The sequence below is a fragment of the Hyperoodon ampullatus genome (genome assembly GCF_949752795.1).
Source record: "Hyperoodon ampullatus genome assembly, chromosome: 19".
Lineage (NCBI taxonomy): Eukaryota > Metazoa > Chordata > Mammalia > Artiodactyla > Ziphiidae > Hyperoodon > Hyperoodon ampullatus.
Genome location: NC_136932.1, coordinates 37,385,916 through 37,403,980, shown reverse-complemented (window position 1 = coordinate 37,403,980; position 18,065 = coordinate 37,385,916). Strand labels below are relative to the sequence as shown.

General features: G+C 45.4%; 1 protein-coding gene across 1 annotated transcript in view; it reads left to right on the top strand.

The window, feature by feature from the left end:
• The window catches only part of CFAP52 (cilia and flagella associated protein 52), a gene marked incomplete at both ends in the record, with an annotated part of 37,999 nt that overhangs the window by 19,504 nt on the left and 430 nt on the right, over positions 1 to 18,065 (top strand). Inside the window, 6 exons of the mRNA XM_079726413.1 lie at positions 205 to 375; positions 4,881 to 5,029; positions 8,061 to 8,206; positions 10,742 to 10,893; positions 14,212 to 14,314; positions 17,279 to 17,390. Of these exons, the coding sequence (XP_079582539.1) occupies positions 205 to 375; positions 4,881 to 5,029; positions 8,061 to 8,206; positions 10,742 to 10,893; positions 14,212 to 14,314; positions 17,279 to 17,390 (833 nt within the window). The remainder of the gene's footprint in view (positions 1 to 204; positions 376 to 4,880; positions 5,030 to 8,060; positions 8,207 to 10,741; positions 10,894 to 14,211; positions 14,315 to 17,278; positions 17,391 to 18,065) is intronic.

Here is an 18,065-nt window from a genome sequence, read left to right as displayed (position 1 = left end):
TCTGACTATAGTCAGCCATGTGGGCCTCTCCCTTTGCTGACCATGGGCACTTAATATTGTAACCCCTGCCTTTCCAACTATGCCACCTCCTCAAAGGCATGTCCCAGGTCACACGTCTGATATGTGTCCTCTGTAATGCTTCGGACAGTTAATAAATACTCATCGATTGAGGAAATCTGCTTCTCCTTTTGCTTCTCCTTAAAGGAAAATCCAGTTACAAGGTGGCATCACTTCTATCACACTTCGAGGGGAAGGACACCAGTTTTTTGTAGGAACAGAAGAGTCACACATTTATCGTGTCAACTTCACAGATTTCAAAGAGACTCTCATTACAACTTGTCACTTTGAAGCTGTTGAGGACATTGTCTTTCCATTGTAAGTAGAAGACAGTAAAAATGATAAGAACGTGGAGATTTGGTGCTGTGTGCAAGCAAATGTAATTTTATTAATATACTTTCAATACCAACTAACATAATTGATCATGATAAGTCATAATAAATTATTTTTTCTCCTGAAATTTTTCTATTGTAGCGAATTATTTTAATAGGCTTTCTATTGCCTTTACCAAGCAGCTACATTTGTTTCATAATTCAAATTTGGGCCTCTTTAGAATGTTGGCTTTTCTAATAAATCCATCATGGAAATGGTGAACAGACTGGCAAAACGTTTCTATGTTTTCCCACTGCTGTCTGGAGAAAAGCTTAGTAGTGCCTTTTTTCAAACATCTTTCAAGTCATTTGTTTGCACCTCTTGGGTCTTCCAGATTTGGCATGCTCGATAGCAGTGGTCATAAGATTGAGTTCTTCTGGATCTCGTTGCTGTATATCTTGATAAATCCCTCACAAACCCAGTGAAACAAATAGCCATCAGCAGTTTTAATATCAAAAAGAGCTACAGTCATAGTTTGCCATTATTTGAATTTGAAACCTCTTTTGTCTTTGGTGAGATTTGTTCCATGAGGTTGGTCACAGTTTTTGCTCTGAACTTCCTCAGTGTTTCACTTGAATTTACAAAACTCAAAGTCATTGTTCTGTAGGTAGCAAGGCTCTCTTTGAAACCTTGATCCTTAAGATCACAAAATGTAGTTTTGGTTCCATGAGTCTTTGTGATTAGGTTCTTCCAAATATTTCTAATAGTGAAAATAGCTGGTGCCTCCCATTAGGTGAATCTTTATTTGAAAATTGGTCATTTCCTTTCTGTATCACGTTTCCTCTCTTTTTCTAAGGAGCTTGGTAAAATCAATCTGTAAAATTATTTGGTCCTGGTGCCTTTTGTAAGGGTAAGTTTTTAAATACCTTTTCAATTTCTTATGTAGTCTTTATTTAGGTTTTGATACTTCTTTCTTTTTTTTTTTAACAGCTCTACTGAAATTTAATTTACATATCATAAAGTTCACCCATTAGAGTGTACAATTCAATGGTTTTTCTAGGGGCATATTTACAAGGTTGTGCAACCATCACCATAAACTAATTTTAGAACATTTTTTATCCCCCAAAGAAACATACTAGCAGTCACTTTAAGCCTATAAGGTTCAGCTTTCAGCCACCCAACTGAGCACAGTTGGTGAATGTACTGTGCTCAGCTAAAAGTAAAAAGGTAAAAAACTCTCTTAAAAAGGTAAAAAACTCTCAAATTGATCCCATGAGCTCTGTCCTCAAAAACAGAATCTTAAAATTAAAAAAAGAAAAAAAAAAAAACAATAGAATTTTTAAAAAGAAAAATAGTATCCTCTCTGGTCTCTGCCTGCTTTTTCTTCCTTTTGAGGTTTCCCCCTCCATGTAGAATTCAGCTGGCACACAGTAATTTGGGCAGTTTTTTTTAAATATTAATTAATTAATTAATTTTTTGTTGCACCACACGGCGTGTAAGATCTTAGTTCCCCAGCCAGGAATCGAACCTACACCCTCTGCGGTGGAAGCGCAGGGTCTCAACCACTGGACCACCAGGGAAGTCCCTGCATTTCTTTTTTCTTTTTTTTTTTTTTTTTTTTTTTTTTTTTTTTTTTTGTGGTATGTGGGCCTCTCACTGTTGTGGCCTTTCCCGTTGCGGAGCACAGGCTCCGGACGCGCAGGCTCAGCGGCCATAGCTCACGGGCCCAGCCGCTCCGCGGCACGTGGGATCCTCCCAGACTGGGGCACGAACCCGCGTCCCCTGCATCGGCAGGCGGACTCTCAACCTCTGCGCCACCAGGGAAGCCCTCTTTTTTCTTTTTTAATAAATACATTTATTTATTTATTTATTTATTTATTTATTTATTTATTTATGGATTTATGGCCACATTGGGTCTTCGTTGCTGCATGCAGGCTTTCTCTAGTTGCGGAGAGCTACTCTACGTTGCGGTGCACGGGCTTCTCTTGCGGTGGTTTCTGTTGTTGCGGAGCATAGGCTCTAGCTTCGCGGGTTTCAGTAGTGGTGGCTCGTGGGCTCTAGAGCGCAGGCTCTGTAGTTGTGGCTCACGAGCTTAGTTGCTCCGCCTAATGTGGGATCTTCCCGGACCAGGGCTCGGGCCCGCGTCCCCTGCATTGGCAGGCAGATTCTTAACCACTGCGCCACCAGGGAAGCCCTGTCTTCAGGATTTTTGGTTCTTACTGTTGTTCATTTTATCTGGCTTTTATAAATGTTATCTGTGGGAAGTTTGTGTGACCACTTCACTGCTCCAACATTACAAGCATATGTTTCTGGATATATGCCCAGGAGTAGGATTTTATTTTATTTTATTTTTTTGACTGTGCCGTGCAGCTTGTGGGATCTTAGTTCCTCGACCAGGGATTGAACCTGGGCAACGGCAGTGAAAGCTCTGAGTCCTAACCACTGGACCGCCAGGGAACTCCCCAGGAGTGGGATTTTAGCTGGGTGGGAAGGAGCACACATACTTAGTGTACCATCTTGATCCAATCAATTTGGGCCTTAACCTCTCAGATCTTAAACTCAGGACGTTTTTGGACTAGGCTTAATTCCTGAGGAAGTGGACTGTCCATCTCGGGGAGGGAGAATTTGGAAAGTTCTCTAGGTAGATTCATTCCGTGATACTTGATTTTCATAGGAGTCCATATGCTTCTTTAAGAGCTCATGTTGGGACTTCCCTGGTGGTGCAGTGGTTAAGAATCCTCCTGCCAATGCAGGGGACACGGGTTTGAGCCCTGGTCTGGAAAGATCCCACATGCTACAGAGCAACTAAGCCTGTGCGCCACAACTACCGAGCCTGCACTCTAGAGCCCACGTGCACAACTACTGAGCCCGCACGCCTAGAGCCCATGTTCCGCAACAAGAGAAGCCACAGCAATGAGAAGCCCGTGCACCGCAACGAAGAGTAGCCCCCGCTCACCACAACTAGAGAAAGCCCACGAGCAGCAATGAAGACCCAACACAGCCAAAAATAAATAAATGAATTAAAAAAAAAAAAAGAGCTCATGTTCCCCCAAGGAGGAGCTCATTCACTGAAGGCAGTGTCTGACATAAAACATTTCTTATTTCAATAAATATTACCACTCTAACGTTGGCTTGATTTGATCTCTGTTAATCAGAATTGCCTGGAGCAAGGAGCTCCTGCTTTCCTGTTCCAGCACTTGCTGTTTCTTTTTTTTTTTAATTTTATTTATTTATTTTATTTGGCTGCACCGGGTCTTAGTTGTGGCATGCATGCAGGATCAAGTTCCCTGACCAAGGATCGAACCCAGCCGGGCCCCCTGCATTGGGAGCGTGGAGTCTTAACCTCTGGACCACCAGGAGGGTCCCAGAACTTGCTGTTTCTAGGTAGTAGTCCAGCATCATAATTCTACCTCTGAGCCCCAAAGCTAAATATGTGGAAAAGATCCACTTATTTTTCCACTCATTCCAAAGTGAGTAGATCTTAACCTAAGAGAGAGGGACTCTCTTTTTATGGATGTGATTATGCTGATAGGTAGGAATTTCTTGAGAAGTATTTAAATCTAAAAGCCCAGTCTCCACAAGGACTGTAGCTAGAAATGCATACTTTATTTTTCTGGACACGCCCTGTGGCATGTGGGAATTTAGTTCCCCCAACCAGGGATGGAACCGTGCCCCCTGCAGTGGAAGCGGGGAGTCTTAACCACTGGACCACCAGGGAAGTCCCTAGAAATGCATACTTATAAAGCAGATGGTCTTTATTGTACCCTGGTATGACTCCTTTTTCTCAAATTGGAATAATCTGTAATTTTTTGGACATTTTTCATTATATTTATGAGTTGTCCATTGGGGAAAAAAAAACCCAACAGACCAATTACTATGGGTTTTTCTTCCTTGTTCATAATCTCATATTTTCTCATAACTAAGCAAAGAGTATTTCGGGTTGTCTGCAAACATGAATTCTAGAACCCTTGTCGTTTTCTTCTTTGAAATTTTAACAAGATTGTCTCCTTTACAGGAAAAGGTTTGTTTGGTCTCTTTTAATATAAATATTCCACAGATGTATTTCTTCTCATGTGTTACTTGTGATCAACAGGACACTGAAAGACTTTTAAATTGGCATTTTCCTTTTGAGCAACTTTGTCCCAACCCTTCGTAAGAAAAAAGACTATGAAAGATTTTTTTTTTTTTGGCCGCACCGTGTGGTTTGCAGGATCTTAGTTCCCCGACCAGGGGTTGAACCCGTGCCCCCTGCAATGGAATTGCAGAGTCCTAACTGCTGGACTGCCAGGGAAGTCCCAAGACTATGAAAGATTGTCCACAGATGGTTTGAGGGTATCACATGCCATTTTACACAAAAAATCTGTAAGGCCATCAAGCTTGAGATAATAGGTGTCTATAGGCATCTTTCCCTACCTCCTCGTGAAGGCCATTTTAGTGTCAAACCGGCACCTGAGAAACACTGTGCATCTCGTATGGCTGCATCCCTTATCCTCTTGGTGGCTTCTTTGCAGTGGCACCGCTGAGCTCTTTGCCACCTGTGCCAAGAAGGACATCCGGGTGTGGCACACGCTGTCCAACAGGGAGCTGCTGCGGATCACTGTGCCCAACATGACCTGCCATGGCATCGATTTCATGAGGGACGGCAAGAGCATCATTTCCGGTAAGGTTGGCGTGCCAGGGTTTGGCTTCGGGCTCTGGCTGTGGCTTTGGTTCTCGTCATTCTTATCCTACCAGGCTCGACATGGGGATGACCTGGAACAGCCTCCCACTGTCCACTTGCTTCTCATCTAGCCTCTCTTTGGAATTCCTGTCCAGCTGGGATTCCTTCTGAGCTAGGAATTACCAAGCAGCAATCTCTCTTCCCCCACACTGCTGCATAGAGCATGTTGCTTTCTCTCTAGCAAGGAAATTCAGTGACTCATTTACAAAGTGGATTTGAGGCCTTAGCGAGTCCAGGGCACTTGAGTGAGAACCTTTTTTGTTGTTCAAGAGATTAAAAACTACTTAAACTAAGTTATAGCTCCAAGGGAATTTATTTTTAATTCAGTTGATTATGTGATGCCAAAATATTTTAACATAAATTAGAGACACCATGATATTCTACCTCTAAATACTTCAGTATGCATCTCTAAAAATATTTTCCTATAAAATCCTAATTTCTTAATATTATTTATGTTCAATCCATATACAGATTTCCCCAGTGGTCAAAAGTGAATTCACTGGTTCACATGAATGAAAAGTCAAGTGGGTCTTTAGGGGCAGCTATTTAAACAGTGATATCTGGAGACTTCCCTGGTGGTCCAGTGGTTAGGACCCTGCGCTTCCACTGCAGGGGGCACGGGTTTGATCCCTGGCTGGGGAACTAAGATCCCACATGCTGTGACACAGCCAAAAAAAAAAAAATAATAAATAAATAAAATAAAATAAAACCCATCTCATCCCCTCTTTTCTTGGCTGTGTCTCCTCGTGTTGGATTCTCCCCTGGGGCGTGTCTTTTCCACAGAGCAGTCACCGGAAGCTCCTGGCTTGCATTACACTTAGAACTAACAAACCCTGGGGTCAAGAACCTTGGAATCCCCATCACCTGCTCTTTTCCGCTAATGCCCCACCCCCATTTCCCCCCAATGGCTCCCCCGTCAGAGTATATCCAAGATCCCATCCATCTCATAATCTCCACCCTCGTCTCAGCCACCACCTTCTCTCTCCTAGATTATTCTGGTATCTTCCTACCGGGACTCCCTGCTTCTGCTCTTGCCCATTACTCTTCTCCCCCCATCTGCTCTCAACACAGGTGCCAGAAAACTCTTTAAAGTGTTAAGTCAGATCGTGCCATTTCTAGGGCTCAATGGTCTCTTCCTTTTTAAAAATAAAAGACAGGGCTTCCCTGGTGGCGCAGTGGTTGAGGATCTGCCTGCCAATGCAGGGGACACGGGTTCGAGCCCCGGTCTGGGAAGATCCCACATGCCGCGGAGCAACTAGGGCCGTGAGCCACAGCTACTGAGCCTGCACGTCTGGAGCCTGTGCTCCGCAACAAGAGAGGCCGCGACAATGAGAGGCCCGCGTGCCGCGATGAAGAGTGGCCCCCGCTTGCCACAACTAGAGAAAGCCCTGGCTCAGAGACGAAGACCCAACACAGCCAAAAATTAAAAAATTAAAAAAAAAGACAAAGTCCCTGCAATTGCCTACAAGGTCCCCCCTGACTTCTCTCTCCCCGCAGCCCCACCTTCTTACCTCTGACTTTTGTCTCTTACTGCCCAGCCCCTCGAGCCATACGTGCTTCTTTGCTCTTCCTGTGCTACACAGAGGGCCTTTGCTATAGCTGTTCAGTCTGCCTGGAATGTTCTTTCCCCAGAGAACCCCATGACTCACTCCCTCACCACCTCACTGCCTCGAGTCTTGGCTGAAATGGGATCCACCTTGAGCATCATATTTAAAATTGCTGAGGTCCAGAGCTGATGCTGAAGGTGATGAGGAGCAGACAGCCAGGTGAAGAGCATAGCAGGAAGAGGGAACAGCAAGTGCAAAGGCCCTGAGGTGGGAAATCACTTGGTGTGTTTGAGGGATAGAAAGAGGACCAGTGTGTCTGAAGCTTAGAGGGTAAGGTTGGGGTCAGGGCTGAGGGAGAGTGGTAGTAGAGGAAATTGAAGGAGTAGGTAGGCAGCAGAGACTAGTTACTGTAGAGAATTAAGGAGCTGGTTTTCATTGTAAGTGCAGTGGGAAAAACTTTTTTTTTTTGCGATACGCGGGCCTCTTACTGTTGTGGCCTTTCCTGTTGCAGAGCACAGGCTCCGGACGCGCAGGCTCAGCGGCCATGGCTCACGGGCTCAGCCGCTCCGCAGCATGTGGGATCTTCCCAGACCGGGGCATGAACCCATGTCCCCTGCATCGGCAGGCGGACTCTCAACCACTGCGCCACCAGGGAAGACCTAGAAAAGCTTTTTGAAAGTTCTTGATCAAGGAGGTGACATGATTTTAAGAAGTTCACCCTGGCCCCTGCATAAAATAATTGATTGCAGGAGGGCAAGAGTCTCAGGCTAGGGAGAAAGCTGTTATCATAATCCAGGAGAGAGATGCTGGTGGCTTGGACAAAGGTGGTCCCAGGCGAAGGGTTGAGATGTGGCCAGATTTACTGTATTCAAATTGTAATGCTGATGGGACTTGTGATGGATGGGAGGTTGGGTTGGGCTGGGTGGATGGCATGGAGAGGAATCAAGGATGGCTCTGAAGTTCTTGGCTTGAGCAGCTGGACGGGTGGTGGCGACTTTTATTGAGACGGGGAAGATGATGGGAGTGGGAGGAGAAGCATCAGGTTTAAAGCGGGGGCGAGGGGTGGGAAGCCAACATTTATTTGCATCCCAGAGGCATGATCAACCAGCTGCTTGAATGTGCGAGTTTTGCGGCTCATGGGAGAGGTGGGAGCTGGCCTCCCGCTTCTCTCTCCTGGGATGGGGCTCACCTGGAGGCAGGTTCAACTAAGGCAAGCCACTCATTTCCCTCAGGAGGTGTGGCCAGTTTGGGGAATCAGGGAAAAGGGGGCTACGATTCCTGGCAGCTGGTGGGAGATCGGCCTCTTGCCTCCATCACCACCACTGCCCCTAGCCCTGTCTCTCACTTATGATTTAAGAGAGCCGCAGTCTGCAGAGACCATGAGGATACTCATCCTGCCTGCCTTTGTTTCCCTTTCGTGCCAGCGTGGGACGACGGTAAGATCCGAGCCTTCGCCCCAGAGACAGGCCGACTGATGTATGTCATTAACAACGCCCACAGGATTGGAGTGACAGCCATCGCCACCACCCGTGACTGTAAAAGGGTCATCAGCGGCGGTGGGGAAGGAGAGGTATTATTCTCGAAGGCAGAATCTTTTTAAAATAACCCTTGGTTTAGAGCAACTGCCTCATAGCAGGCCACTAATTTGAGTTTTCCACCTGTACTAGGAATCAGGCAGGACCAAATTAAGATTTTTGATGAAACTCTGAAATACATCATAAATTAAGGCTCTAATAATATAAATACACATATCAATATTTTTGTTCCCAGAAAGGACGTTTAGGATACAGACATGAAATCATTCTACAGGGAATTGAGCTAGGAATCCAAGTTGGTGTTTTGCCAGAGTTTTAGAATACTTTTTTTTTCCCCTTCAAAAACCAGTTATATCAATTGTCTTTATCTTATCTTTTAAGGGAGATGCTATTTTTAGAATTGATTCTTTAATCTACCCAGACGCTTCGACTATCATTTCAAAATTATTATACTCAACCTTTTCGTTCCATCATTTCAAGGAGCCTAAAACATCTTTCACAAATTCATCTGTGTCTCCCCTCCCCTATTCTCCAGCTTTCTTCCTATCCCAAAGCCTTCCCTCTCTCAATGTAGGACATTTCCCTTTTCCTTTCCTTTCCCCATGCTATCATAGGAATAACCCAGGGAGAAGAAAGATACAGCATCTTCACGTAGCCTTTGGCAGAGTTTGGATCAAACCTGTTAGTGGCTGAATGTTTGGGTTCTGGGGCCACACCGCCTGAGCTCAGATTTCACTTCTGCACTTCCCAGCTGTGTGACCTAGGGTGTGTGCTTTAACCTCTCTGTGCTTCAGTTTCCTGTGAAAGTAAAGTGTAAAGTGAAGATAGCAATACTCCAATTAGTGAGTTCTTTTTACACTCTTTATTTTGTATGAAGTCTTCAGAATCTGGTGTGCATTTCACGTTCAGAGCACATCTCCATGTGGACGAAACCCTGCAGATGCTCCACAGACACACCTAGTCCTAGACCATCCCCCTGCTCTCTGCCCATTACCACCCTCGCGGCTCTGTTCCCTTCCCTCATCCCTTCAGCCACGCTGTTGCTAACACCCACAGCATCCTTGCTTGCTCCCTCAGCCTTTGGGGGCATCGACCTTGCTGAGGAGGGTTACAGGAGGGAATCGCACAAAACGGATTCGTCGCCCCAGCCCTGATCAGCAGTCTTTTCACAATGCCCGCTCCCATTCCCCACAGCTACTCCAGACCTTTTCTTCCAAGAGACATAGTCTTCGAGGTCTTTGTAAGTACTAGAGACCAGGGCTGCTGGTCCGCAGGGGTGCACCGGTCTGAATACTGGGGTTGCTAAGGTACTCTTAAGTATTTTATTTCCATTTTCACTGGTAAATGGCTGTTACCTGAGTTGTGAAGACCCTAATACCACCACTTTATACCCAAACCTCCCTGCCATCCCACAGCTAATGGCCGGCACATCCAAGGCTCCAGTCCTGTGCTGTTTGGCTGGTGCCCACACCACACTGGCTAGAACATCTGCATCTCACCCTGGCTAGAGAGCCACTGCCTGCCTCCATACATTCAAGATTGGGGATTTGTTTTCTCTGGCAATAGTCCTCACCCTGTCCCATGTCAAGACATACTGAGTTATTTGAACACCGTAGCAAGGAAGATGGCCCGGCTCATTTGGGATAACCTCATGCTTCCTCATCTTCTTGACTAAGAACGTGTCTTTGAATGTTTTTCTTACTTCATTTAAGGTTATTTTCCTCTTGTCAGGTGCAAATAAGTTAGTCTGTTACTACTGATCCCAATGCTATTTTCCAGTTTAGTGTTCAGCTAGACTATGACTCCTTTGTTGTCTTATATCACTTACACAAAATAATTTCTGCTCTTCTTATGTTTTAGACGTCCAACACATTCATTATAAGAAGCATCTGACTACATTATTATGTTCTCTGGTATAGTTGTGACAGAGCGTTTATCCATTACAGGACCTACTGTTAGAACCAAATAACTTTCCTTTTTACTTACCCTTTTTATTACAGTTAGGGCATCATACCGCCAGTTTTGAAATTTTGTGTGTAGGTAGTTGTATCACCTCTGCACTTCACTTCAAGATAGCAAAGGGATATTAGACAATCTTTGCTACTGAAAGTGGGTGTTGGCTTCAATGGAGTTGAGAACCACTGATTTTAAATGATTGAGACTGAGCAGCTGATGTGAAAGTTTAAATATGGCTCTGGGTACCCAAGAGATTCCCTGATGGCAGCAGAAATTTGAGAAAAATGCTCAGCAGAAGTGAGCAGACATGTTATTTCACTTGGTTTAGCAGCAGCCCCTGCATTACTGGTTTTAGCAGCGGGTGTCTGATATATTTCTCAGCCCTAAAGTAAAAACAGGTGTAGGCTCCCTGGTAGGCATCTCCCTGGTATGGAAGAATATTCCCGCCTTGCAACTTGGCATCCCTACCTCACTCAACTGAGATGAGGACAGGGAATTAGAAAAGCAAGTCAGCCCAGGAGGTGAGAAAGCTCTTGGCATCTTTTTATTATTTTTTTAACCCCCTTCAAAAATTCCCAAGTTGGAATTGAGAGCCTGTACTTTGTGGCTTCCAGGTGAGGGTGTGGCAGATAGGCCACCAGACCCAGAAGCTGGAGGAGGCACTGAAAGAACACAAGTCCACCGTGTCCTGCATCAGGGTGAAGAAGAGCAACGAGGAGTGTGTCACGGCCAGCACGGACGGCACCTGCATCATATGGGACCTCGTGTAGGTACCAGTGATGGGGAGGACCAAGTGATGCAGAGCTCAATCCCAGCATTTTATTGAATTCAGGGGAAGACTCAAACAAAGGGTAGAGGGCTTCCCTGGTGGCACAGTGGTTGAGAGTCTGCCTGCCAATGCAGGGGACACGGGTTCGTGCCCTGGTCCGGGAAGATCCCACATGCTGCGGAGCGGCTGGGCCCATGAGCCATGGCCACTGAGCCTGCGCGTCCGGAGCCTGTGCTCAGCAATGGGAGAGGCCACAACAGTGAGAGGCCTGCGTACTGCAAAAAAAAAAAAAAAAAAAAAAAAAAAGGTAGAAATCTTACTTTGGGCAACAGGAAAGGGATGTTCCTCAGAAGCCATTCATCTCCATGGCTGTTCAGAGTTCACAGATACTGGTGGGAAGGGTAGAGTTTCCAGGAAGAGCTGGATGTTAGAAGTTTCTGGACAGATAGGGAAGTAGCTTTCCGGATATACAGGGTGAGACATGGTTTAACTTACACTAATGCAACTCTAAGAATTTTCCAGAAGGGGGAGAAAGGCAATAATGTAAATAACGCAAGCATTTCCTCTGGTCCTTCCTCGCAGTCCAGTCGAGCCCAGAGTGAGCTTGCCATGGGGGTGGGAGTGGGGCAGTGCCGTCAATTTGCCACGTTCTCAGGGACCTCTTATTCTGTGAGTGTATGGTAACCCCCGTAGACTGCCTGACTCTGACCTAACTGGACCAAAGCCTGTGAACGTGACTGTTGGAGTAATTCACAGGATTTCCAAGGATGCTTTTTTTTTTTACTATAAGCATGTTTGCTCTGTGTCTTTTATTTAGAATTATACCCTATTCCTCCAACCCCTCTCCCAGCTGAGCACCCCTCTGCCACTAAGATGCCTCACTCCTGTATGTAACTACATTAGAGAGACTTGAATAAGTACAGAGATGGGAGAAAAGAGATAGGTAGGTAGATAGATAGATAGATAGATAGACAGATAGATGTCTATACAGAGATATTGCAAAAGGATATGAAATGTTCTAGATTGGGGAGAAAACAATGGAACTAAAGGCAAAGGCAAAGGGGGTGGGGGAGGGAAGGATTGGGAGTTTGGGGTTAGCAAATGCAAACTAGTATATATAGAATGGATAAACAACAAGGTCCTACTGTGTAACACAGGGAACTATATTCACTATCCTATGATAAACCATCATGGAAAAGAATATGATGAATATATATGTATAACTGAGTCACTGTGCTGTAGAGCAGAAATTAACACAACATTGTAAATCAACTATGCTTCAATAAAATTTTTAGAAAGTTAAATTTAAAAAGGCAAAGGCAGAACACTTTTTATTTTTAAATTTTTTTGGCTGCACCACACGGCATGCAGGATCTTAGTTCCCCAACCAGGGCTCGAACCCAGGCCCTTGGCAGTGAGCGTGTGGAGTCCAAACCACCGGACCTCCAGGGAATTCCCAGGACATTTTTTATTTAGTACATTAAAAATCAAAAACCAAAGCAAGGCTCTGTCTTCTGGCTCAGTGTGTCTCTAATTTTTTTATGCATACGAATCACCTGGGGATATTGTTTAAATGTAGATTTTGATTCAGTAGGTCTAGAGTGGTGCCTGAGATTCTGCATTTCTTTATTTTTCTTTTTTTAAAAAAAATTATTTATTTATTTATTTATTTTCTGTTGCACTGCACGGCGTGTAAGATCTTAGTTCTCCAGCTAGGAATCAAACCTGCGGCCCCTGCGGGGGAAGCAGAGTCTCAACCACTGGACTGCCAGGGAAGTCCCTGCATTTCTTTTTTCTTTCTTTCTTTCTTTCTTTCTTTCTCCTCTTCGTTGCGGTGCGCGGGCTTCTCCTTGCCGTGGCTTCTGTTGTTGCAGAGCATGGGCTCTGGGTGCGCGGGCTTCTCCTTGCCGTGGCTTCTGTTGTTGCAGAGCATGGGCTCTGGGTGCGCGGGCTTCATTAGTTGTGGCTTGCGGGCTGTAGAGCGCAGGCTCAGTAGTTGTGGCACATGGGCTTAGTTGCTCCGCGGCATGTGGGATCTTCCCGGACCAGGGCTCAAACCCGTGTGCCCTGCATTAGCAGGCGGATTCTTAACCACTGTGCCACCAGGGAAGTCCTGAAGTCTCTACATTTCTAACAAGCTCCCAAGTGATGGAGCTTGTCCCAGGGTCACACTTGCAGAAGATGTTAGCCTACACTTGAACTTCCCATTGGGAAAATATATAACTAGAAGGGTAGGTCGGAACTTGTTTCTGTGGATGGTTTGTGACCAGCTCAAATCCTTAAATCCTCCCTGTGTGTAGCAGGAATATCTGGTTCATTTGTGCCAAAATCTTTAGAATTGCTCAGCTCAGCTTCCACGTTTGAAAACTTCCTGGCCTGTGACATGACCACCCAGCCTCCTGGTCTGTGGAAGGAGAAGGGATATTTACATATGTCTCGGTATCATATCTGAAGCAGTGGCTCTCAACCCACTGTGCACAGCAGAATCAACTGGGATGCTGATTAAAAATGCAGATCTGCTGGCCTCATCCCCCCGACTGATCCAAATCTAGGGAGAGGTAAGGCCCAAGAATACCCATTTTTAAAAAGCCCTCCCCAACACTTTGCTACTCAACTTGTAGGGACCTTCACTTCGGAATGGTGGCCTCAGGAATAAAGTCCCGAATGTGGAAGACAGAAGATTGATACTGAGTTCAGCTTCTCCTACTTCCTTCTCACTGGAACTTGAGGCTTCCTGTTGAGTTCTGTGCTTCGTCTTTAGAAAAGGGCCCCTGTCAGTGTCTTCTGACTGTTCCCAATAGGTGCAAGGGGAGGATGCTGAGTGGAGTGGGCAGACTCACCGGAAGTCTACTGGGGATAAATCAACCAACCCATATCCACGCTTTACCAAATCCAGTTTGAGTAGTAAATAAAAGGGACTTTCCTGGTGGCGCAGCGGTTAAGAATCCGCCTGCCAATGCAGGGGACACGGGTTCGAGCCCTGGCCCGGGAAGATCCCACATGCTGCGGAGCAACTAAGCCCATGAGCCACAACTACTGAGCCTGTGCTCTAGAGCCCGTGAGACACAACTACTGAAGCCCGTGCACCTAGAGCCCGTGCTCTGCAACAACAGAAGCCCCCACAATGAGAATCCCATGCACCGCAAAGAAGAGTAGACCCCACTCACTGCAACTAGAGAAAAGCCCGCGTGCAGCGATGAAGACCCAATGCAGCCAAAAATAAATAAATAAATTAATTAATTAAAAAAAAATAGTGAATAAGGTTTCTCAGGAAGAGAAAGTCATGTTTCACAGCTCTGGAATCTATTTTTTCAGGCATCTTAGGAGGAATCAGATGATCCTGGCTAACACCTTATTCCAGTGTGTTTGTTACCACCCTGAAGAGTTCCAGATCATCACCAGCGGGACAGACAGAAAGGTAAGAGTCAAGATCTTTCTGGTACAAGAGAAGAGAAGTGAAGCCTTGTGGCTGAGGGTACAGGCTCTGGAGTCAGGCCATGCCAGTTCAAACCATGGGTTTGCTGGCGATCTGCCGTGTCAGTTTGGAAATGCTACATAACGTTTTGGGGTGCCTTTGCTTCCTCGTCTGCAAAATGGAAGTGATGACACCACTGACCTCATGCAGTTGCTGTGGGGCTTAAAGTCATGATTGAATATGATGCTAAAAGCAGGGAGCCTGGCACATAGCTGGCACTCAGTAAGTACTGGTTTTGATTATGAGGACATTTCTAAGGCTGGAAGTGTTGTGCCCAAAGGAGCTGTCACTTTGATTAAATTTAAATTGAATGACAATAGAGCTCATCTCTTACCACCCTACTTCATCAATATATTAAAAATCTCTTTAGCTAGGGCATCAATGTCCTTCAGTGAAAATTGACCATTATTTGGGGGGGAACATTTCCCCCTTGGAGCAAGCAAGAGGCTTCAGGAGAGAGACATACGGAAGGGCAAGGAAGCTGGGGTGTCTTCCACCCTGCCAGCCACATCGGATCAGCCAGATCTTGGCCTGATTACCAGCACATCCAATTACTGGGTTTGAATACCCCTAATGTAGACTTTGAGATGACTTTGAGATAATTGAAGAAGAGTTTGCATATTTATTGTTTTGCCAGATACAGGCTAAGTTAATGGAGTTAAAAGTATTGAGGGAAAAATACAAAAGGTATCTTCCCTCCCCACCTCCATCCCCCAGATTAGAATCTAGGAGTGGGGCTTTTTCCTGTTTAAGCTTCCCAGGTGATTGGGAATGACTGCCTGAGACACTTTGTCATAAAAACCCAAGAAATGCTGCCTGGTCCAACTGGGATCTGCCCGACACAGACAGAATGTTCTGGGAGGGCGTGAAGAACTGCCTCTGTGTTCCAGTCTCTGTAGGTTGTTAGGTTTCTTTGTGTCTCATCCGCCCAAACTGGCCTATGCCTGCCCATCCCCCAACCTGTGCTTGACTTGTGGTCTAAGTGGGCTTCCTCTTGGCACTGGGGTGGGATGGATATTAGGGTGTTAATCACCACGTCACTATAAATGCTTTGATGGACGGTTCATATTGTTTCTAAATTAGTGTGATATCTGCCGTATTCTAGGTTTCAGCTTTTGAGGCTTGAAACAGTCTATTTCCCTCTTATTTGAATTTTGACCAGAATATTCCAACCATAAATCATAAATCTGTCAAACTACTCTAAGTGCTGGGGACATGGCAGTGTCCCTGCTGTCATGGAGCTTACCTACCTTCTGTATTAATTTTGGGTAGGAGGAGATGGAATTGGATAGTACACATGTAAATGAGTCCATGAAAGAGCAATGAGTTATAAGTGAACAAGATGATACGAGATGGTGAAGGAACTAAAAAATATATAGAACAGGCTATAGGATAGTGGCTGGGAGAAGGAAGCTGCCTTAGCAAGGATGGTCAGCGAGGCCTCCTTAAGGAGGTGGCACTTGAGCTGAGGGCTGAGGGCCAGGAGGACCTAGCCATGCTTTGATCTCAGGGAAGACCATTCCTGGCAGAGGACACTTGGGAAAGCCCAGGGGAGGCTCACTTTGACTTCCCTGGTCAAGGAAGCCGGTAGTCAAGCACCAGTGACTTACATCGATGTGATTCCTGAGAAACTAGGATTTTGGCATGCTTTCATACTCCTTTATGTTTTTACTATGAAATCAGAACTTTATTGTTAAAGTGACCGAGCATCGATAGAAATTATAAAGCAAAATAAATGAATAAAAAGAAAAGAAAAATTTTAAATAGCATACGCCATTTCTAGCTAAATTCAGAGGAATACAGATTCCTGGCATAATGACAGGAACACAGCAAGTTGCCATCAACATGAAACAGAGAGAAAGTTCTGGGTGAAATACCCAAGTTCCCACTCCCGATTCCTGGTCAAGGGCTCTATGTTTATAAAGAAATTTTTTCTTTCTTTTTTTTCTTTTTTTGCGGTATGTGGGCCTCTCACTGTTGTGGCCTCTCCCATTGCGGAGCACAGGCTCCGGACGTGCAGGCTCAGCGCCCATGGCTCACGGGCCCAGCCGCTCCGCGGCATGTGGGTGGGATCTTCCCGGACCGGGGAACGAACCCGTGTCCCCTGCATCGGCAGGCGGACTCTCAACCACTGCGCCACCAGGGAAGCCCTAGAAATAAATTTCATTTGTGAATTGGTTGTACATTTACAAAGTTCAAAGTTCAAAAAGTATAAAAGCAGTATATTCAGAGAAAAATCTTCCTTCCTTGAGCCCCTGTCTCCTTTCCACCCCTAACCTAGTTCCTTGGCCCAGGAGGGGGCGGGGGGTGTGTATGAGGATGGGGGTGGAATATGATCAGTCTCTGTTTAAACCCAGCCCTTCGGAATGTTCTGTTGCTTTGAGGCAGAAGAGAAGGTTTGGAATAAGGGTGGGGTGAGGAAGAGGGAGGGCCAGCCACAGTGAGAACTCACTTTGTAAGGCCCAGTCTCCAGAACTTTCCAGAACTCATTCCCCAAGCTGGAGGAAGGAAATGCTTTCCCCTCCCGCCAGGCCTAAAGAAAGCTTCACTTTCCTCCTCTTAAGAGCAGAATTGGGAAAGTGGATGCAGTGGCCGCTTTCTTCTCTCCTTTACAGCTTCCTTCAGGCTCAATCTGCTCCATCTGACCAAAAGTACTCTCTGTCTCAATCCAGTTTACCAGCATATCAACACCTCTTTAAATTGAATGCAAATTTAAAAGCCACTACTAAAAATATTAAAATGATTTCTCCACCCTCTGCTTTAGCCTATTTATAATTTCAGCTGGTATATCATCCCAGGGTGTATTTTTGCTGTCTGCTATATAAAGTAGAACCTTCTTTTGTTAGCATGCGTGTGGATGATTTCACTGAGCTGAACCCTGCCTCATGCTTCTTTCTTGAATTCCAGATTGCTTACTGGGAAGTGTTTGATGGGTCAGTAATCAGAGAGTTGGATGGTTCCTTGTCTGGGGCTGTCAATGGCATGGATATCACCGTGGAAGGAGTGCACTTTGTCACAGGTTAGTCCTGGGATAAGAGGAGAAAGCCAAGCCCAGCTTATTTAAATGGGAATGTGGAACTCCCAGGCGGGAGGCAACTGGAAGTGACCACAAAAGGGTCTAAAGGGCAACGTGGTTAGATTCAGGCCTGAACACTGCAGCCGGTGTGGCTGGGAAAGAAAAATCCAGAAGTCATATTTCAGTGAGAGGAAACATTTGCTCACGAGCCTTAGGGGCACAAATATAAACCTAAGCTTCCACTGCGTGCTTTTTTTGTGGTGGGCAGCGATGAAAGAAATGGGCCTTTACACAACATTGTAAACCAGTTATACTTCAATTTAAACAAATTAATTAATTAAAAAAAAAGAAAGAAAGAAATGGGCCTTTACATGGGCTGGGCTGTCCAGTCTGCCTTGCTCTGCTATTTCCTACTGAAGTCTTAAATGCCAGGCTTATCAGTCAGCATTTCCAGGGGGCATTCGCCACACAATGTGCCCATTGCAACAGCATCAGTCTCATTTCTTGCAGCCTCTTTGATTCTTCTGGACAGTAACCAGTTAATGTTCCAAATTAATAAGAGTTTCACAAACACATTTACGTAAAGCATGTTATAAAATTAGACACAGTATGATTCCAATCACATATTCAGATGTATATCTGTGTAACTTACAGAGAAAAGACCAGAGGGAACTAAAC